Source organism: Pleurodeles waltl, chromosome 8, assembly GCF_031143425.1.
Source record: "Pleurodeles waltl isolate 20211129_DDA chromosome 8, aPleWal1.hap1.20221129, whole genome shotgun sequence".
Classification (NCBI taxonomy): domain Eukaryota; kingdom Metazoa; phylum Chordata; class Amphibia; order Caudata; family Salamandridae; genus Pleurodeles; species Pleurodeles waltl.
The window spans coordinates 125,300,897-125,323,753 of NC_090447.1; the positions used below are offsets into that span (position 1 = coordinate 125,300,897).

The following is a 22,857-nucleotide window of genomic DNA, read 5'->3' on the forward strand; positions in this document are numbered from 1 at the left end:
AGATAGTAGGCGTGTGTGTCTCCACCTTTACATTTACAACTATAAACTTACTGCAAGTAGGTGTACGAAAGATGCTCAGGGGTAATTCTCTGCAGCAAACTCTGCGTTCTACGCCTGTGCTATGTAGAACTAGGAATGGAGGTTAATAGGCAAATGTAATACAAACTCCCCACACACAATACACATCAACCCTGCAAGCGCATAGAGGCAGGCGAGGCCCTGGCTCCAGCCTTCATCCTGCTGGCCTCCCAGACACTAGACCCCAGCTCCATCCTCCAGGATGTGGCTCAGCCCACTCCAGAGGAAGAGGAACTTCACTCTGGAGCAGACAGAGCCTATAGCAAACCTTTTACTAGATAACTAAAGGGCACTAAATGATCTGCATCCATATATCCTCAGTGAAGAGGAGATGACCACTGTCAGACCTGTGTGCCCTGTTCTGAGATGCCTGCAGGGATTTTTAGAGCCTCAGGCCTGTCTCCGGGAGTCCTAGATTACACAGATCTCTCGTAAACATTCACACAAATGGACAGGTACATAGAGAATAATTCTATATTCACAGATACATTTCTATTTCATCTTTTAGCAAATACCCCCTACTGAAGTGTTGTCAGGTCTTGTTTTGGAAAATACTAGGCAACAGAACATGTACAGAGCTACAGCAACAGGACTGACCCGGGCAGAGCAGAGAGTATTTTTTCCAGTGTACCCTTCATGATGGGATACATATCTGCATCATTTAAATCTCACAGGCCATACATTCAATTTAGAGAAAAGCTAGAGACCCTAAATGAAAAGCATCAACTATTCCAGCTTTTGCGTCCTGCATGGGGTTGCTCAAAGCTCTAAGCCTTTTCCATTTAGAAATCAATGGGGGGTGGGTGAGGGTAGCTTAAAGTGCTCCTAATAACTGGATTTCTCCAGCTGGACGGGGCATAGGTGGGGCAATCTGTATCTACAGGACACAGGCAAACTTAATGTATTCTGAGAGTCAGGGGATAACCCAAGGTCTCTTGTAAAAAAATAAATGTATATTTATGAAAAATAAAAATCAGATATTATCATGGTGACATTGGAACGCTTTTGGTCTGGATTCTATCAACTTCTGGATATGCGCCGGCTATCCCCTTGGACTGCTTTACCTCTTGGAAAGCAGCTTATCTTGGGGCATCCAGTGAGATCCATGTCCCCATCTCAGGAGTAAATACTTCTACCAGCAATTCAGAGTAAGACACATTGATGCTGGACTCATAGTACTGACTGAACTAAGGAAATCTTGCTAACTGGTCTCACATGGTTAATTGCATGTGAGACAAGGCAGCCATGCACCAAGGATCATGAAACTGGATTCAATAATGTGCGAATTGCATTTGGAATATTCTTCAAATTGGGAATTGAGAATCCGTTCTTAAGTGTTTCAAGATGTATTCTGAATGCTAGGTGAGATAAACCAGGAACCATCTCATGGATCATTTTATACATTAAATACATTTGGAAGAAAGGCGTGGATACAGTTTTAAATGAGCATTAATAACATTTCACGAAGTGAAGCATCTAATGTTCTAATGGTTGTGATCCTGGAACAACCATCTTGATTGTTCTCCGCACTGGGACTGGAGAAGAAAGATGCTGGGATGTCTTCCAATTGCTCTAAGAACACTATTTAATACAAATAAGCACACGCACTAGAGACTGCTTTATCCTTCTTACAAAAAAACAAAAAAATATGTTTTTTTTATGCATATGTTGATAATGATTATTATGTAAAGGTTGTATTTGTTTATGTGAGTATGTGGTCAATGTATTGTTATCCATCTAATAAATGAAATAAACTAATAAAAACTGGTTCCTTACTGCCTGTGTATCAAGGGTTTCAATTTTATTTCTGATAGCTAAATTGGAATAGAGATACCCTGCTTGCAATGTAATTTTTACGCCTGCAGATATACCTGTACGTAATTTGAGGAGCTCAATTCAAGATTTTCTGTTTAAAATTCAGCCCAGGGACTGCAACCCCTTTGCCAACCAACCTTATCATCATTTAAGCTTCAACAAACTCTTTCAATGTCACATTCACAGGAGGACACTTTCATAACTCTGGGGCAGTTTTGATGACTATTTACAGAAAAGTGCACCTTCGTAATCTTTTGTGGCACGTGCCACACTTGGGGTGCATGCATTACTCCTTGCACTATTTTAACAGTGACATCTACACGGTCCACTCTAGGGCGGCTGCTTGAGTAACATAAATCGAAGAGCTCCAGATGGGAGGTAAGGGCCTTGAGTGACACCTTAAGATAAAAAGTTAGGGCGGACTTTGCTATTACAATGCAGTCCACCACTTCGCTTTTTCTCCTCCATCCCTTACCTTGCTCTCCTCTGACGTGTCTTATGATCTACCCTTACTTCAGGTACGTTACGAGTTGGCTAGTATTACCTTACAGTCAATGCTGGATTGCATATATTCAATTTTCAGGGATATTGTTCTTCTCTTGGGTGGTATATGATGCAACTTTTAAAAATAACTGTCTGGGACGCAGCACTAAAAACACCCACCCCACGACCACAGGTACTTGCCCCAATATTGTCCACGCGTACTGGACTATGCTATGTACTTTTTAAATTCTCAATGATGCACTCCCCAACTTATGACTGTACTGAAAATTGTTACTGTTTTCCTTTTTGTTTCTTTGTTAATACTACTGAATAAAACTCTTTTGGAATTTAAAAAAAGGACCACCCTATTATTTAGAAATTAAATTTAATCTTGTCTTTCCCTAGAGCACAGTAAGGATTTATGCCATTTTACATTTTAATGTTTGTTCTGCATTTGCGGAGCTTGTGTTTTTAACTCAATATTTTATCATTTAACAAACCATAATTTCTAAAGAATTGAAACTGCATAGGTGTGTGAAATATTATTGGTAGGTGCATTGAATCACATCGTAAAAGGTTGGCTGTTGATACTGTCAAATAAAATAAATCATGTTACTGAATCTTTGTTCTAAGGTAGGACATGCTGGAGAAGAGATGTGAGTTGCCATTGCATTTGTACTGAGGAGGGTACATGAGCCAGTATGTAGTTACAATACCACAGCCCCACGCAGGAAATGGTTCAGGAAATCTTTGTTTAAGCGCAGAACGAATACATTTTCAGGTCATCTTTTGTCTGAGCTGTCAGTAGCAATTTCACAATGCTGTGAAGATCAGCTTCCTGCTATAGGTCAAACCTGGGCCAGTATGCACACCAACCCTAATGAAGTTTATTAGGAGTGGCTTGCAGTGCTAAAGAGAGGCGGGGTCGGTACGCAGGTGGGGGTTTGGGCAGCTTATGCGGGGATGGAATAATAATTTAAAAACGTACCTGAATCGTCGCCGTCGCCGTCACCACCGCGCTGCTCCTCTCCTGTGCAGACAGGCTGTAGGCACAGGCTCCCAGCCTGCCCTGCGGCCAATCCTGATGCTGCTCAGAGCAGTGCCAGGATTGGCTGGGAGAGCCTAGCCAGGGCAATCCCAGGCAGACTGGGAGCCTGTGCCTGGTCTATCCAGCCCGGCAACACAGTGCCCGGCTGGAGAGAGCCTACTGCACATGTGTGTTTGGCCGGCCCGAGACGGACGACCAAACATACATGCGCAAAGAGCGGAAGTGCTGTGCACTCGCACTCAGTGCTCATCACAGTCTGTGGCCCCGTCCCTTTTACCAAAAAACGATAAACTATGTTTATCATCGTTTTTTAATTAAAAGTTTGCAGCTGCTGGCGGGGGGAGGGATCGCCCTAGCAGAGGAGCTAAGCCTGAAGTTTATACGAACTAAATTGAGCACAGATCATTCGGTCGACAGCGGGTGGAAGACATCACAGATTCGATAATACGATTGGGGGTGAAGTACAGATTGGGGGGAAATAAAGAAAAAGCGGCAGGATGGGAGGAGATGGGTGAAGGAGAGGTTTGCCAGGATACAGTTAGCAAAGGCTCTTCCTGGAGAGGGACCAGGAACCTGCCTCTGTTTTAATGTCTGTCTCACCCCTGCCCCTTCGATAAATGTATCTTCTCCAACATCCACCTTGGCCTGCTACAAGGGCAAGGGAACTCTCAAACTCAGGACAGGTATTAAAAAAAAAACCTCTATCTTTCAACAATATTGTAAATTCCCACTCATGTGACAGTGGCATCACACAACACATATCTAACCCCTCACAGATAAACAGACATGCACATGTGTCACTCACACAAAGCCTTCATACCGTTAGAGGAAAAACTGACCATGCGGATCATGGCACATTATCACTTTCCTTGCTGTAGTCTCCAGGTCTACTGAATTACTTGCAAAAGCTGGAGCAGCAGTAGCCTGTCTTTTGGCCACGTGGCATTGGTAGGTGCACCTGGGTATTGGCCAACCGCGCCCCAAAAGACTGCAGTCTTTTAACTTTGCAAAAACTGACCTTTTCATAGCACGGCTTCCTTCAATCACATGCTGTGTTTTTCAGCCTGGCCTGTCTTATGCGACAGGCCCATCCACAGGCCAGGTGCTGTTTATATTTGAGAGTAAGGGAACGCTGGATGCTAGGACATTTGCTGTTAACCACAATTTTTTGAATTTTCCACCACATCAATTTGAGTAAATTTGGATTTGTGCCAAAAGTTCAAGCTTCGCAGGGCATCTGCGGTAAAAATTTATTGCGGTACCAATCAAGCTGCACCACCCGGGACCATCCAGGGTCCCTGGTTTTTAGAAATGCCTGGAGTCACCATGGCTCCTGGTGTGGTATTGGGCCTACATTGCCACAGCAGTGTTATGTTGGAAATGGGCTCTTTAAAATTAGCTTGCCACTTGTTTTATGAGGGTTAAGGTTTCTCTCTGAATGTGTGCTGTCTCCATTTTATTGCATGCTTTTCAATTTTCGCAGGTCATTCTATGCAGCCATGTATGAAATTACATGCTCTCAAAATACAGTGATACCAATATAGCTCTGTGTTCATGTGTCTTATTTCAGACGGATATTAAGGGGTCTTTCTCCTATTACATATGGAGTTAAAAGCCCATGTGGCTGTTTAATTATACATTTCATCTAAGTATGTGACCCATGTTATCTGTGAAGATATGTAAATATGTAGATACTTACAGACCTGGGCACCTTTCACTATGAGGTAACCCTGTTGTAATATAGCTACATACTTTAATCTGAGCCAACTGCTGTAATAGCACACACCCCTCAAGTGCTCTGTAAACAAAGGCGTATTCTGATGTAAAGGTTGTGTGAGGACAGAGCAAGGCTGTATTGAGTTCAGCAAGTCCTGGACTTCCCATCCCTTATTAATATATATGTATACATCACAACAAATCTCACACTTCAAAATAAAAATTCCCCCTCGAGGTCAGACCTGAAAACATCATAATGTGTAAGGTCACAACATTTCTATATTTCTTTAATCGGGTGTTTCTATCCATCTTGTATGTTGCACAACAAAGGCAAGCAGAAACATTGTAGAGAGCCATAGATTCCAAAGGATACAGATAGTTACAATTGTCTCTTCTGTGGTTGTGAAAGTCACTTCTGGATAGAGCTGGTTAATGGAGGTTTGGTCTTGAGGCCGAGTCCATCTCAATAGACATTGTAGACCAGGGAAGACCTCCTGAAACAAAATCATGTTCAAGACCTCTGTTCGAGACACTGCCCGGAGGTAGGCGCCCAATGAATAAAAAATGAGTTCACCCTCCTTTCTCCTTAACCTTCCCACACGGCAGGCTTGATCAAACTGGAACAGTCCAATCCCACGTTTCACCCTGGGATATATAACAATGCTCTTATGATACCACTTGATAGGGCAAGTGGTGTGGTTACCGCTTAGACGGATCAAAAGGTTTGCTGGGGACATGAAGCATATCTCTATTTAAAGACTATTCTAAAGAAGCTGGGAGTCCATTGACAAGCCAAAGGATAGGAGGATGGACTGAGCTCCAGGACTATCTGATGATGTGCCCAATATTGACTTCCGTCATGGAACCCCTACAACATTATAAGGAAGCCTACTCAAATGAGGAAAATATGAGAACTCTAAATATTAAAAGCGCAAGTTGACAGCTGACGTATGATAGTCAAGTGCAACTCACAGTTTGCAATAGACAGGATGAAAACACTATGATGTGCCCTGGAGAGGTGTGAGAGCAGTTAATGAAGTTAACACAGGGCACTTGTGCCTCGTTAAAGACAACAATGTGTGCTTACTATTCACTTGATGTTCTAGCTCTTGACGGTGCCACAGGATATCTCTCTAGGAAGACGAAGAGCGATACATTTTATGAGGTTTATTATTTAATGAGCATGAGTCTTCAATGAGCGTGAATTGTATCTCCAATATTTGTAAACTTGATGCATATCACAATATATATGTATAGAGTAGACAGCCTATATGACGTAATGTTTTAATGCTTGACAGTAAAGATAAAGAGAATCCAGAATTTGAAGTATTCCAGGTCATTTCTCCAGAAGACATTAAGGCATAAAATTGTAAATGTGACCCTGCACCAGAACCACTGTTATGGGTCCATATACTTCCCTTAGTTTGAAGCATATTCTGGGGCCCCTGTTTTCGGGATCCTCTACATTTTTAGATCTCTTTGTGGGTGCTCTAACATGGACTTTGTTTTAGTAGCCAAGTCAAAAAAGAATTAAAGCTCAGTGGTACTTTTAATGCAGAAGTGCCAAGATACTAAAAGCCATCAAGCGTTTATGTTGGTCCTTCACTTGTCTGTCGAGGTCTAGTGGGCGAAGGACAGATCAGCAGTGAACCATACATCTCGGGAAAGTCAAATGTAAAATCATGTCAAAATCAGCAATCCCGGAATCATCACATGTAGACATGAGAAGAATAAACTGACTTGTTCACAACATAAAAATGCTATTTGTAAATGTGTTGCATACTCTGAGTAGCCTTTCTACAAGTGAGTGAACATCATATGCTTCTACACCAATTTTACATGAATTGTTCGAACCAAACATGTATGAAACATTGCTCAGTGGTTCCCAACCTGTGGTCCGGGGACCCCTGGGGGTCCGCGAAGCCTTCTCAGGAGGTCCGCAACTGCTTAGAACATTAAAAAATATTAGCAAATATTGACAAATTAGGTCCCCAGCTTTAAGTAATGACTCAGACGGGGGTCCCCGGATTCCAATGATGATCTAGTGGGGGTCCCTCCATTAATGTTAAAGTGGGGGTCCACAGAAATCAAAAGGTTGGGAACCATTGCTCTATCCTGTCTGCATCTTTACCATGGCTTTCCCTTTCAGACACAGTACAGAGATAAAATTCCTTTGGGATATAAAACTGGGATCAGCAGACCATTTAGTCGTTGGTGAGTTCTCTCAAAATAAAAATAAAAGATTTAATACAGCATAAAACCTCAAGGTGCAAATATCTTAAACACCTATACTTGGCTTACTTCTACAAAAGTGCATTGATGTCATAACAACCCCATTCAAATCAAATGCATACAGGATTACTGACCTTTTTATAGACTGACAAATACCACCATTATCATGTATAATGGGAAAATGTTTTAAATTAGGAAATACCACTAAATTAATGTATCCACCCAATTAGTGGTTTAAAGAAGTGGACATCCACAACCTCAGAGGGACGTCTTCTTGAGTGTGACCTGAGCAATTTCCTCACCTTGTGCTTTCTGATTTTCTGCTCATGCACTGGTGCAGGAAGAGATAGTCCTGTGGGGCGCTGGCCGACAGTGTGGTTTGGTGCATGTGGTTGGAAGGAGCATCAAAAGTAAACAACGTAGGCTGGCTAGAGTGCGCAGGAGCTGAAGATTTGCGTTCCCGCAGTAGGAGCTGGTTGGAGCTGCTCAGCTCTGCAGGGGAGGATCGTGGACCATGGCTCACCAAAGGGGTGTTTTTCAAGGCGTCTGTATGGGAAACAAGAAGGCAGGGCTATGGTGAAAACTCAACATACAGACACAATATCAAGCAATTTAACTTGGAAAATGTGTTTTCTTACAAGACATTATTATTTTTGCATTGTCTGTGAGGTTGGCATGAGCTAGAGTGTAATTTAAAATAATGCTACAATTAATGACAGTAACAACTACCACAATAATAATTAATTATATGAAATATTTGAGTATCAGTCAGATCTCTAGCTCCTGCTGCAGCTTCACCCGCTGCAGCACAGAAGAAAATCACTTTTCAAGTGATGGTAATTGTTGACGTCCTTCTACTGGTACCAGCGGAACTTCTATTAGGCATCTTCTTCTCTAAACATGGACATTAAAGGGAAAGTCCTATGTTGGTCTAGACCCTACTTATGTAGAAGCCAGCGGCAGTTCCTCCATTATGGCAGAGGAGCATTCCCCCCCCCCCCCACCACCACCAGCAGACAAAGCTGCAAGACCTGAGTTTATTATCCTTTCATTGTTAAAGGGGCGGGCACTGGGGGATGAAGGGAATGAGGGGTGTTCACTGTGCACTCCCCTCAGTGCGCATGTGTGTTTGGCCGGCTGTCTCAGGCCAGCCAAACACACATGCGCACTGTGCTCTCTCCAGCCCTGCACTGTGTTGCCGGATGGAGAGAGCAGGCACAGGCTCCCAGTCTGCTTAGGAACACCCTGGCTGGGCGCTCAAGCCAACCCAGATGCTGCTCTGAGCAGTGTCAGGATTGGCCACAGGGCAGGCTGGGAGCCTGTGCCTGCAGCGACTGGAGAGAGAGGAGATGTGCGGCGGCAGATCAGGTACGTTTAAAAAAAAAAAAAATCTTATACCCTCCACCCCCACGTGCCGCACCCGCCCCTTGTGACTGCAGCGAGCCGCGACTGGTAGCAGCAACTAATTTGCAAAATCACTTCACACGCAGCATTTGGAAAGACATTCAGAAAAAAATATATATAATTTTTGAGTCACTTCAATCTGCAGATGGGATATATTCAGAAGCATTGGCCTTAAGAATACAGCTAGAATTGCTTCATTTGAGTCCTTCAGTCTCAATAGCATTTCTAATAAATTTATGAAGGATTTATATTGTTGTATTATAAAATGTATTATAAAAATTTGCCTTTGGTGCTAGATAGATTTGACTACCAGGTGTTAAAAAAGGTTGCTAAACTAAACTAGTCGCAGACCTTTGTCAAGCACAATGAAAATGATCAAACATCTACATAGCAGCAATACTCGCCCGGTGCATGGACTGTAACCCAACCGTCTAACCCACGACTCAACAATAGCTGCTCATGAGCACATAATAAAACAAGGACGGGCAAAGTTAATAGGGCTGATGTTGGCTGCCAGCATGTAGCTTTTGTCAGTGCTTGTGTTACTTCGTCATGTTTTTTGCAGAACTTTGTTTTTGGGGAAATTACTGGGCCCTCATCAATCTAAAAAAAGAAAATTGCTAAAAGCAAAAATATTTTTGGTCTTAAAAAGCACTTATCTTCATAGTAGTCCCTGGCACTAAAAGGAACTAAAATGTGTGAACGGTTATCTTGTGAAAGGGCAGAATGCTGACACTCACAGTGAAGTTAGTCAATGGCTAAAGTGGGCTGACCCTTTGCCCCATGCTGTAACGTGAATGACAACAACAGACCAGGGGGTGAAGAGAGCTCCCCGAGAGCCTGTCTTACTAAGTTTATTATACATATAATTTTAGTAAAATCAAAAGGTGTTGGATAAAGCCAGTCTAATAATTGCCAGGAATAAAAAATGTCCACTACAATTGACTAACATGCACTAAATATCTAAAGAATTATGCATACTGCACAGATTGGTACTGAAGGTAAACTGACTGCAACACAGTACCACAAATGATGTGATAACTTTCACTTCTATGACATCAGTAGAAGGAGGAGTTTCAATAAACTGGGGCTAGGATTTAAAAAGTTTACAGCACTGATAATTGGTAACAAGCAATATGATACTCATTAGATAACTAAAGAACAGGGTCAACTCAAGACATTTGGCATACTAGGTAAAGACACTTTTTGTGTACCCTACCTGCTGGAAGTATAGAGTGCTGCAGTCCACACACTGTGTCTTTTCTGCAGGTCTAAAACAAGGGAGGAAAGGGGACTGTGAGTTGGGGGAACAACAGCAGCTCTCCATTCAAACTCCACCCTACCTGTGGGAGAGCAAGCCAGGGAAAGGTCTGCACCACGGACCAGTTTTGTGACTGCTGCTGTCTAAAGTAAGGAGACTCTTCGTCTCACTACGACCAAAGGGGAAGCCTCAGAAAGTCAACAGGGTCTTTAGAAGGGTTGAGAGGCTACTGGGAGAGTTCCAGTGGAACGTGATGGAAGCACTTGCATTCATACACCCATGGCATGCGTCCCAGCGGAATGGAACATGGCAGTGGCATAACGAAACCTAAGGGGGGACACCTCCAAAATATATGGCAGGGGCCCGTGCTCTGGAGTCAGGCAGGAGCTCTCAGCCAGGGGCCCGCCATCCGTGCACAGTGCCAGAGGGGGCCCCATGGAGGTCACCCACCCTGATCCTCCCCCCGCAGGGGCTGCAGGGGCTATTATTACACCACTGGCACATGGGACTGTGCTCTTCCACTGGTCCCATATTGTCCTAGAAATAGGAACTTTAATAGAAGAAGGTAGGAAATCATCATCTGTGTTGAAAGACCCAATGTGATCAAGCAAACAGAAGATGGATTAGGATTTTGGAAACCCTCTTCCCTTCAAGAACCTTCTGCAGCTTCTTACTTTATAGACTTACAGTTTTAGAATCACCTATGAGGCACAAAGAGTTGGACTGAGGTTATTTGAAGGGGACGCCAAACTGGGTGTAATGATGCTCTACACTCCAGCACTAGATAAGCTATTAAGGCGTCTGGAAGAGAAGAACCCACCTCTTTGTTACTTGGAGTCAGATAACTCAGTGACATTTACTCACGGCGACAATCAAACCTGCAGCTGTATCCCCAGTGCCATCACTTATAAAATGTTGTCAATTTTCTTCAACTTTCCCAAGAAACTATGTTGGAGAAAGAAGTAGAAGCGATGAGCTTTAGTACTGGGAAGTATTGCTTTCATGCCATGGGATACTTTTTAGAAAACATTTTGGAAAGATGATCTTAAAAAATATGATTTCTTCGGGATTTTCAATAAAAATGTCAAACAATCCTGCAAACCAAGACAGAGGTTTTTTCCCCGGTAGAGTAGGACATGAGTAATGTGGGTGGACTAATACTCTACAAAGAATGTTTCTTCATTTGCCGGTGCTCCAGTGTTGTGCTTCCGTGACACCAATGCTGAGGCTGGACTTGAGCTAGCCACCATGTTCCATTGGCCTGGAATTGGTGATTCCAACAAGGCACTAGCAGGGTAAATCCTATGCGAAAAGCAAGAAACTCAAATGGGCCCAACCTTTAGGAAACTCTGGACGGTGAGCATCACACAAAGGATGGGGGTTTCCACCAATTTTCAGCTACATCATATAGCGATGTTTGTGCATGTGTTGGCTATAACCTTCTTGTCAGCTTCACACTCCATATAGTTTCTAAAACATAACTTGCTATTCTATTTTAGGATGAGATACGCTTGTGGCAGGACATTATTGAGTTGTTCTGTGCATGAGGTTGGATCCAAGAGACAGGTGCGGGTTTCCCTCACCTACAATCGTCTTGCACATAACTTTGTCTGTCCACTGTAGCATTTCATCCAGGCACTGAGAATTCTACCTTAATCAAGGTACACTCACCTATGTTATCACTGGTTAAACAGAGAGTACGTTACTGAAATCTCAATGGGAGCATCAGCGTTGTCTAATATTACTGATCTAATTTAATGTCCTAATGCTCGCTAGGATTTGCTTCACAAACCTCGAGGAAAAAGTATTGAATGGCTCCACTGCAACATTTTCTTTTTCATTTTTGGTTCTATATGAAGTTGGCAAAACCCAATGGTGGTCAGAGCGCCTTACAGAGACTAGATGATAAACAATGTCAAAAAGAAATAGAGTGAAATTGGGAGATTAATACAATTTTGGAAAAATGTGAGTCATATAAAACAGAGTGGTGGGGTTTTTAAAATAACACAAGGGGTTACAATTCATACTTATAGGTTTTACATTACACAAGAATGAATGGGTATAAAGTTAGGCCAAGGACAGGAGATAAAAATAGTTGTGCATTTGTGGTTAATGGATGGGACGGACCTAGTCAGGAAAAGCCCATACAAGAGTTGTCATTAATGTACAGCTTGATTTATTCGTTCATGACGAACAAAGATTCACCTTTGGGGGAGATGTCAGGATGTATAGATTTACAGATGGGTTATAGTGAATAAGTGAGATGTTTCTCATCAAGGGTTTATCAATGATATCACGTAGAAAATTAGAGTGAACCCTGAGGTTAAATACACCCTTGTTATTCATATTTTGGCCGTCTATATTTTTATATAGTATATGCCTAGCCCAAATCATCAGCCCCATTCACAGGGGTAGATGAGTAAAGGGGGACCCATATAGAATCTGCCCTCCCTCGGGTCTCTGGAGATCCATAGGTGATGGTCAAACAAAGGTGAAGCAGGAGCTTCCCTTGTGACTTTTGAACATTTTGCAAATACTTTTAGTTACCCATCTTGTGACATCACAGCAGAGAATAACCAGAGACTTCCTAAAGAAGCCATATACAACAATTGCTTTTTTCATTTATTTTGTGAAGGCAGTGTGCGAAGGGTTATTTCTGATGACCAACCGAAAGGCAATCCACAGAACTGATGTGTTCCTGTGAAAGGTTGCTTGGGTGTTCTCTTCTTGCTGCAGAAGGGGATTTCAAGCGAGGGGGAGTTGTCCTGGACCATCTGAAACCAGTTTATTAGGTGGCTGGGGGATTTGGATTGAGAAGTCTTAAGTATAATACTGCCAAGTTTAAAACTACTGCTAACCTTGATCGAGTTCCAACTGAGGCAGATAAGGTTTGGCGACGTGTGACTAAATTTCCTGGTACCAAAGACCAGCATAGCTTCAGAACGTCATAATGATTTTAGAGAAAGATGAAGCTTTGGTAACATAGTCCAGTCTAAGCAACACGAGGGAAGCAATAGCTATACGCCTTTTTATATTATTATTAATAGAAAAATGTCCTTGTATATGTGCTGTTGTTTAATGCATTCTATAATGTGTATTCTCTATTCACCTGTCATCTATTTTAAAACAATATTCTGTCATGTTTTTTTTATTTTGTGAACGTAATTGGAAAATAAAATTTTGTTAAAAAAAAAACTTATTAAAGCTTCTCAAATCGCAATCAACAAAACACTCATCGCATCAACCGGGTGAGTATCAATGCTGCACAGCAAGTCACTTTCTGCTGTATCTGAACTCCTTCTCCCCATATATTTATTTAATGTGTACATTCACAGAAAAAGACACAACAGAAACCCATTTCCGGGAACCAAAATTATTGAAAAGCAAATTAGTGAAAAAACAAATTAATAGTAATATGATGTAGTCGAAAATATTAGGGAAACCAACTATTTAAAATATGAATTAACCAAAAAATCTATATTTAAAAGAAAAAAATATGTGAACCCCATAGCAAATTCCAATTAGGGTACATAGATTTAGCAAAACGAGTTAAGGAGACAAAGGTAAGGGTGGGCAGGACAGAGAAAAGGAGTCCTCGCAAAAAAGGGGAAAAATTAGAAGAATAGGGTGAGAAAAAATAAACATATTTATTAAAAAATGGGTGCAGGAAGGAGAGAGGGGTTTGACGCCAGCTCTCAAACAAAAGCAAGACGAAGGCGTGGGAAGAAATGTGGAAGGGGGGAAAAACGGAGGTAAAGGGTGTTCAGAAAGAACTCCCACCCCCCCGTAGATTTAAAAGAAAGTGAAACTTCACCTAAAAACAGGAGATGGAAAAGAGTGAAGGGAACCTAGCATAAAAAAAACACATCATTTTCATAATGGATGGCATTTGCACTTTCAAAAAGTGAGTAAAAACATTAGGCAAAACTTCCAATGACGTGCAATCTACAAAGTGGAAACGACCCCTTGTCTTCGATGAAGTGGTTTTCGGTGAAGTCACATGCAACCTAAATGTTTGCTTCATATTCCCAGTCGAACCTGTTCTGCTGTACCCCCGTTTTCTCACTCGCCCTTGACTAAAACTCAGCAGGGGTTGTTTCATTTCTTTGAGTTACAGAGGAAGAGTGAATCCAAAGATGTGTTTTTTGTATCCCTGAATGTCATGACCTGCAAGTATTCTTTATCTTTAAAAGGCTATTATAAAATGCTGAAAAGAAAGTTTTACCAAACAAGGAAATGGTTGCTTTACAGACCATCTGCAGCATGTTTCTTTGTAAACTTTCTAAAGCTTAATGGCTGTGTTGCCAAGTTGAACACAGCACGCTGTGTTACCAGGACAGCAGCTGCAGGAGGCACACAAACACAAGTCAACTCATTGTGCACCTAAAAACCACTGTGAGGCTGCAAAACAAAATCTGATAGAAAAGTTTCAAAGTGGCGAGAAAATAAAAGCATGGCGCTCCAGAATTAATTACCTTGTAATTATGGCGGCCATTTTAAGCCTTAAAACAGAACATAAAACGAGGCCAATATTGTCCAAAAGTAGAAGCGTGCAGCGCCTCCCGGGGGAAGCTCTTTCAGTGACACGCTCATTGATTTTTAAAATGAATCCCAGTCACGGAGATCCCGCAGTGACCTGGACCCCGACAGCTCTAATGGCGGTGGAGTGGCGCGTGGCTGTGCCATTAGCGGTGCTGATGTGCTCAGTAATGGCAGGCGAGAGGCGCATTGTTCACATCCTGAGCGGGCAATGTGTGCTTCAAAGAAATCCAGGGTATCCAGAATTGTGTAGGGCACTGCTTCCCAGACGTTTTAGAACCATGACCCACTTTTCAGAACAACAAACTTTCACAACCCACCTAGCTTTGATGCCATGAGATGTTTTTTTTTTAAGTAACTAAAGCATTGTGTGGAGGTGCACTGTCATTTACAGACAGTACTTTTCAATTGAAATGGCTACTAAATTTGCAGAGGCATACAGTTTTACTGATAAAACTATACTGCACACAAATGATGTGTGGGTGATGTGTGATAATCATCGAGGTTCAAAGAATTAATATCATTTGTGCATCACCACATGAAGTGTCTAGATTTGTTTTGATCCTATTAAAATCTTTGCTTCCATCATACTTCAGAATTACAAGAAATGTGCTTCATTTTTGCTTTCCTAACTGCTGAATCTGAATAGTTAATTTACAAGTATTCACATTTTGCTGTGTGCTACAAAAGAAATGACATCCAACAGCCTTTCTGTTCACACTTTCTACACCAACAAGATTGTCACACAATTCACTTCGCTTTTTTGTCTCTGATGTCTAAGTGAGAAGAGTTTAACACCAACCCCTGTGTTAAAATAATAAGCCGCAATTTGTCAGAAGACATCCCCTGACATTTGACCTCTGTCATGGAAGTGCAGCAAATGTGACTATTTAAATACAGAGTTTAAAGGCACCATAAATTCTTTCTTGGACTTTCATGACCCACCAAAAATCGGCTTGCCCCCACAGATTGGGAAACACTGGTCTATGACACTGGGCTTTGACTCACGAATAGGGGAGGACTGGCGAGGGGCATGTCTGTGGCAGTGGTGTAACACAATGATGTGGCCCTCCTTCAGAGAGGTGATGGGCCTCACAATGATTTGCAGTTCTGAGGCTGCATGAGGCAACCAGAGGGGCTGTGAGGAGGCACAAAACTTCTGCCCAGTCAAAACATGTACGCCTTGCTACCAACATGTGAGCCAAGCCAAAGTCACTCTTTGTAGTACTACTGAAAGCACTTTTTTAGGTTGCTCATTTTAAGTCTGGCAACAGATACACAAAATGAAGCACAGCTCTGTTAATTTCTGCAGCAAAGTACTTGTGCTTGTCAGATTTATGGGAGAAGAAAAGGTTGAAACCGCAGGGAAATCCTAATTAGTCTTTGGACACAGCAATGAAAGAGCACATAAATAATTATCAATTTAATTCCAGAAATACCAGCACAACTTACAAAATACAACTTCACTCACTGTTTATTTGCAGCATATTTTATTCTCAGAAAGAAGCTATCTCAGAATGTCAGGCTTCTGTCCACCTCAGGCACAGCTCTCTTACCACTCCTTGTACAGGGCTGAGTGGGAACCGAAAGCATCTCTGGCAAAAAGTCTCCAACCACCCCCACTCCCTTCCGCCCATCCATACATTATCTTTCTCTTCTCCCTCTCTCTTCTTTCTTTCTCTCTACTCTCACACCCCTTAACTGCCCCACTGTGCCTGCTGCAATACAGCATAAAAGTCTTTTTGAAGGTCAAGCAGTAGCCTGGGCCTTCAAAAACCAGTCTCCAATGGCTCTCCATCCCCCATCTTCCCTCCTAGGGAAATACAGTCTTTTGCCCTCCTGTCAGAACACCACCACAGTTTGCTTTTGCATGTTTGTGACCTTAAGTGGAAACATTTGTATGTACACAAAACAGTGTGCATAGGCACAAATGCACGTGCGCACACATGCACGCACACACAGCCACACTCTCTGCTTAAGTTAAATAATGGCAGGCAGCAAATGATCTTTTGTTGGTCTGAGGCAGAGGAGTTTACCCTACAGCTCAGCCAGGGAGCCATTACAATCTAAGTAGCTCTCTGAGTGGCAGTAGTGTTTAGCCTATATTAAATGCTGCAGTTGTGCCTGCTTAGTTCCAATCATTCCTCTTTCCTTTCTGCTACTCAGGCAAGGTGAAGGAAAGTGCCACTTTTGGCAGGGTTACCCTCAACTTTTTGCCTATTGTTGTCAACTTTTATTGAAAGTGTGGTGGGATCCTGCTAACCAGGCCCCAGCACCAGTGCTCTTTCTCAAAATCTGTACATTTGTTTCCACAATTGGCACACCCTTGGCACACAGTTAAGTCCCTTGTAAAAGGTACCCATGGCACCAAGAACTCTGTGCCCAAGAAAGGTCCCCAAGGCATGTATTAAGCCACCCTAGGGGACTCCTCACCAAGCACATGTTCACTGCCTTGGCAGCTTGTGTGTGCTGGTGAGGAGAAAAAGGTAAACTCGACATGGCACACCTTTTGGGGTGCCATGCCCACAAACCACTGCCTGTGGCCTACTAAGACACCCCTCTAGCAGGCCTTATGGCCCCAAGGCAGGGTGCACTATACCACAGGTGAGAGCATAGCTGCATGAGCAATATGCCCCTACAGTGTCTAAGTCCATTCTAAGACACTGTACGTGCAGTGTAGCCATACTGAGTATATGGTCTGGGAGTTTGTCATTACGAACTCCACAGCTCCATAATGGGTTCACTGAATACTGGGAAGTTTGATATCAAACGTCTCAGCACAATAAACCCCCACTGATGCCAGTGTGGGATTTTCTGAAAAATGCACCCGGAGGGCATCTTAGAGATGTCCCCTGTATGTTAGCCAACTGCTAGTGTAGGACTGACCGGTCTGTGCCAGCCTGTGACTTTCAGACAAGTTGCTGACCACATGGGGTGAGAGCCTTTGTGCTCTCTGTGGTCAGAAACAAAGCCTGCTCTGGGTGGAGGTGCTTCACACCTTCCTCCTACAGGAACTGTAACACCTGGCGGTGAGCCTCAAAGGCTCAAGCCTCGGATTACAGTGCCCCAGGGCACTCCAGCTAGTGGAGTTGCCCGCCCCCCCCGACAAAGCCCCAGCTTTAAGGGCAAGTCCAGCGGGAAAACAGGGAGGCGTGACCACCCTAGCCAGGACCACCCCTAAGGTGTCCAGAGCTGAGGTGATCCCCTCCCTGCAGACTCCTCAATCTTGGTTTGGAGGACAGGGAACAATAGGATTAGGGTTGTGGCCCTCTCCCCAAAGGGAATGGACACAAGGAGGGTGTAGCCACCCTCAGAGAAAGTAACCATTGGCTACTGCCCTCTGACCCCTGAAACGCCCCCAAATCTAGCATTCAAGGGCCTCCCTGAACCCACATCACCAGATTCCTGGTGACCCGACAAGAAGAAGAAGGACTGCATAGCTGAAACCCACAGCACAGAAGATGGAAGTCGACAACTGGCTTGGCCTCAGCCCTACCGGCCTGTCTCCTGCTTCAAAGAACCTGCACAAGAACAGCGATGCATCCAGTGTGACCAGCAACCTCTTCCAAGCTCCAGAGGACTGCCCTGCACCCAAAAGGACCAATAACTCCTGTAGCCACGGCCCTATCCAAGAAGAAACCAACAACCAAGGACTCCAGCCTCACTCCGAATGCGTGAGTCCTGACCACTCTACATCAGACGCCCAAGGCCTGTGTCCAGGTGGCCCAACCAGCTATCGAGGATCCCCAGGTGAGTCTAAGCAAGTGCCCACTCTGGGTTGACCTCTCCACCCCTCCATGACGACGCCTGCAGAGGGAATCCCAAGGACCCCTCTGACCGCGAAGCTCCAGACGAAGATAGCCGATGCATGAGCAGCCCCCAGACTTTGGAGAACCCAACTTCTGGTGCAGCTACATTCAGCAGGCGGCCCTCCTCCCTGTCCAGCCTGTGGTTTGCCCAAGACGACCTCCCTGGACCTCACCTGCAGCCTCTGAGTGACCCCCAGGGTGCCCTCATTTCACTGGAGACTCAACGTCTTGTTTGCACCCTGCACCCGGCCGCCCCAGCGCCGCTGAGGGTGCATGTTTGGTGCCTACTTGTGGCCCCCCAGTGCTCCTCTAAACCCCCCAGCTCTGCCCTCTGAAGACGCGGGTACTTACCTGCCTGCAGATCTGAAAGTGAGTGCCCCAGTCTCCGTAGAAAACTATGTTAATTTTCTCCTTAATTATGGGGGAAGTGCATGCTGCCAATCACCTCCAATGGAGAAGTGTTAGTCAACCCTGCCCACTTCATCCGTGAAGGCAAGGAGTCTGCACTCCATAAGGAGACTATTAAGAGCATGCCAGAAAATGTCCCTGTAATTTACTGTTTGACCCAGAATTATCGATACGTCAGCTCTGTCAACTCCGGGTCCCGGCAAATGACTCCCCATTACATGTTTTTGGGGAAGAGCAAGCTCAATTCCTTCTCTTACAGAATAAAACACATATCACATACCTAAATTAAAACAAACTTGGAGTACTACATAAGATGCCATTAAAGCCAGTACCAGGACTATACAAGTTGTTAAAGGCCCTCAGCCCAAGCTATAGGCCAGACCTGCAGGCAAAGGGCAAGTGCAAGGTAGAGGGCCATTAACAGTGTGGTACCGTGTGACAGAAGGGTCACAATGCTCTCACACCTCACACACTGGGTATAATATTATACATTAAAAAGGGAAAAAAGAAAGATATTGGAACGTTAGAGTAGTAAGGCTCTACCAACCAAATAGTCTGTGTTTTCCCTGTTTACGTTTTACTGTTCCCAATTAAATTTGAGCCCACTAATTAGATTGCCAATTGATGTGGCAAGGCGCAGCACCCTATGTGGCACTGAAGGCTAGTTAAGCACTTAATGTATGAGCTTCTTGCGGTGCTCAGGGATACACCCACCTCCCACATTTTCCTGAGCAAATTATTTCTGCTACATTACAGCGAAGGTAAAAAAATTATTCATTTGCCTATAGCCTTTTGTGCAGCTGACTGTTTAGTTTACACCACTAATAATTATCTTTCCAGGTAGCAGATGAATGTACATGCAGTGGGAAGGGATTACAAAATTATTAAGTAGGTTTAGGACATACTTAAAACTTCTCTTTCCACAACATAGAAAATATCCTCTAACTTTGATTAATCACACAACGACCTCCAGCTGTGTCTTCTATGATGATTTTGAAAATATCTTTTCTCATAATGTTAACCATTTCTGTCAGTGTTTTGCTCTGCACCTTGAACTCTACTGGGAGGAAGACGAATGGATTTGTGTTGCAACATCGATTGATAGGAACTGTGATATTCTTGACATCATATTTTATTCTTCAAATGTGAATTTTCGATTTATTTTTGCAGAGAAACAAAAGGATTCCGCTTCTGCTCTCCCTCCATTTTACTTTTCAGGCTTGCATCACCGACACCCCAATCCACCTAACATGTCAATCCTTTAACCTTTAGATCTGTGTTTTGATGGCACGGCTGTAAAACAGACCTATCGGTAACAATGTACATGGAGTGGTTTTGGGTCCACCCCTTCCAACCATTGGCTTGTTAGCCATTGGCCTAGGACTGTGTCAGTCACATCTGAGCTCAGTCCAATGGAGTATTCAACCTGCCTCTAATGCTACTGGCTGTTTCAGTTCTTCCTTTTCCCTGCACTTGAGTGATTCTATTGAACTGCATGAGGTACTGCTTTACAACTGTATATGCCTTTGCCTGCTCCAGTTGGCTTCTTCCAGTGCATCTAATTTGCTTAGCACACTAAACCCAAATAAATTGCTTAGTCGATGCTAGTTTGCTCTTATGCCTCAGTGTCTATTGTTGTTTTACACTTTTAGGAAATGTATTTGCCTTCTCTTGTGGTAACCGTTTAACCCAGTGGTTCCCAACCTTTTGACTTCCGGGACCCCCACTTTATCATTACTGGAACCCGGGGACCCCCACTGAATCATTATTGGAATCCGGGGACCCCCCCACTGAGCCGCTACTGAAAGCTGCTGACAAAATATTTTAATATTATTTAATTTTCTAAGCAGTCGTGGACCCCCTGAGGAGGCTTAGCGGTCACACTTGAGCCAAACCACAACCACTTGCTTCTAAATGTTCAGCACCCTTCATCCCTGCCCCAAAGACTCGGATGGATACAATTACAATGAGACGACATTCAGCATCATGCCTGCGTGCCTGGTTCACCTAAACCAGTGGTTCCCAAGCTGTGGTCCTGGGACCCCTCGGGGTCCACAAAGCCTCCTCAGGGGGTCCGTGACTGCTTTAAAAAGTAAATATTATTAAGAGATTCGGTCCCCAGCTTTCAGTAATGACTCAGTGGGGGGCGCCTGGATTCGAATTATGATTCAGTAGAGTTTCCCTTGTTTCAGTAATGATAAAGTGGGGGGTCCACAGAAGTGAAAATGTTGGGAATAACTAATCTAAACAATTCGGATTAGAAAAGAAAACTGTATCACTGAAGTTAGATTGCAGGCAGTTCCAGCTCCTTTCAGTTCCATGCCCGGGTCAGAATCCTGAGTGTATGGATGGCACACCTTTTAGGTGACTTGAAGTTTGACTGCACTACAACTATTTTTGCCAACTAGTGCTGGAAGAGTGGTGACATATCTGTGGCTGGCAAGAACAGATGGGTCAAAGCCATTTTTTTTAAAGAGAGGTATTAAAGTGCCCTTTTAGAGATGTCAGAGCCAATGAAAGTAGACATCATGGTGACACAATAACACCTGCCCCTGAAGAAAAATGGAAGTGACAGTGAGGCGTAAGGGGGGGGGGGCTGAAAATAAAAGGCACGGGGTGCAGGTGGGACAGATACACCCCATTAGCTTTGGTGTAGTCCCAGTACTGCCATAAGGTGGCAGCGTTACCACATGTACCCAAGAAATTGATTTTATGATCATGGGGTCCTTTTGAACAGCATAGGTTATCAAAGATTTCATATCCAATTCCATGCGTTCTTTAAAGCAAAAACAACATAAATGTTTGTAACAGAGGAGCAGGAAAAAAAGACACATAATTTCAATTTACTTAAAATTCGATCTTTGCTCAGTCATACTGGATAAATATCGAAAAGGCCAATGTTTGTATTCCTGTGACTCATTAACTTTGTATAAAGTATCAAATAAGAGAAAATAAATCAGAAACAAGGGGCTAGAAATATTTTGGTGGTGACGTAACGGGCCACGCCCCCATACCTGCATAGCAACCTACTTAGCAAAGCATCGCCATCATAATATCAACAGAGGAGATTTCACTGACTGCAGAGCGGTGAAGCACTGATACCAACACTGAGATCAGCTACCGGAGAGAAAAAAACACCATACTTCATTATAAAGGACATGACTGTGAAAGTCATTGAAGGCACCATCTCATCAATATTAATGCAAAACGCCAGTGATGACTCTCAGAATGTTGAGAATTCTATCTTAAATAATTAGCCCCCACCATGTTTAATGACTTATATTTCCTAACTGGAATTTTCTTGCCACATTATATTGAGAATGAAAAGTAAAACAGTTGACATAAGCAAGTCCATTCAAAGCGGCCACGGTCTCCATGTGAGAGTTATTGGCTCCCTGCGTGAATGTCTAGAAAGGATCAAGGCAGGGATGAAAAGGAAACCGAAAATGGAGGAGGGGCCATCACACGCTGTAACAGGAAGAAGCGTGATGTAGTGTGATGGCCAACAAAAATGATCACTTAGTGAAATCACCTGGGAGGGAACTCAGCACACACAGGAGGGACATTTCACAAAATGCACCAATAAAAATGAAGCATTTAAGAAAGGCACAACAGAGAACGAATAGCAAGAGTGGGCAGGGTTAAAAGCTCACAGAGAGATTACAACAGGCCAGAGCGCTTGCGCACTCGACCCTAAAAATTATCTGTAAAACCATTAATTTCCTGCTCTCAACTTTTTAGGGGATAACAGAGTTTTTGATGCAGTGCAACATGGGTTCCTTCCAGGCCACACTACAGAGATAACTTTGTCATCAATCCTAAATGATCAGAGACGATTGGCCGGCCAGGCAGTGCTTCTACCCTAGTGCTACAAGATCTCTCTGCTGCATCCTACATATCGGATTCAAGCCATTCAAATGCAGGACCTACAGCACCGCCCTTTCGCAGCTGCTGTCAAAGCCAGCGGTGGGTGGTCGGTGTTGGAGGTTCTTCATCTGAATGGCTGAAATCCTATCTCTCTGAGAGATCCCAAGCTGCTTAACTGATAGCTTTCTGGTCAAGAT

At 43.5% G+C, this 22,857-nt stretch overlaps 1 protein-coding gene across 2 annotated transcripts in view; it reads right to left on the reverse strand.

The window, feature by feature from the left end:
* GAB2 (GRB2 associated binding protein 2) overlaps nt 1-22,857 on the reverse strand; it is a 396,835-nt gene that overhangs the window by 55,802 nt on the left and 318,176 nt on the right. For both annotated transcript variants that reach the window (XM_069203930.1, XM_069203929.1), the window contains one exon: nt 7,675-7,918. In XM_069203930.1, coding sequence (XP_069060031.1) covers nt 7,675-7,918 — 244 coding nt within the window. The remainder of the gene's footprint in view (nt 1-7,674; nt 7,919-22,857) is intronic.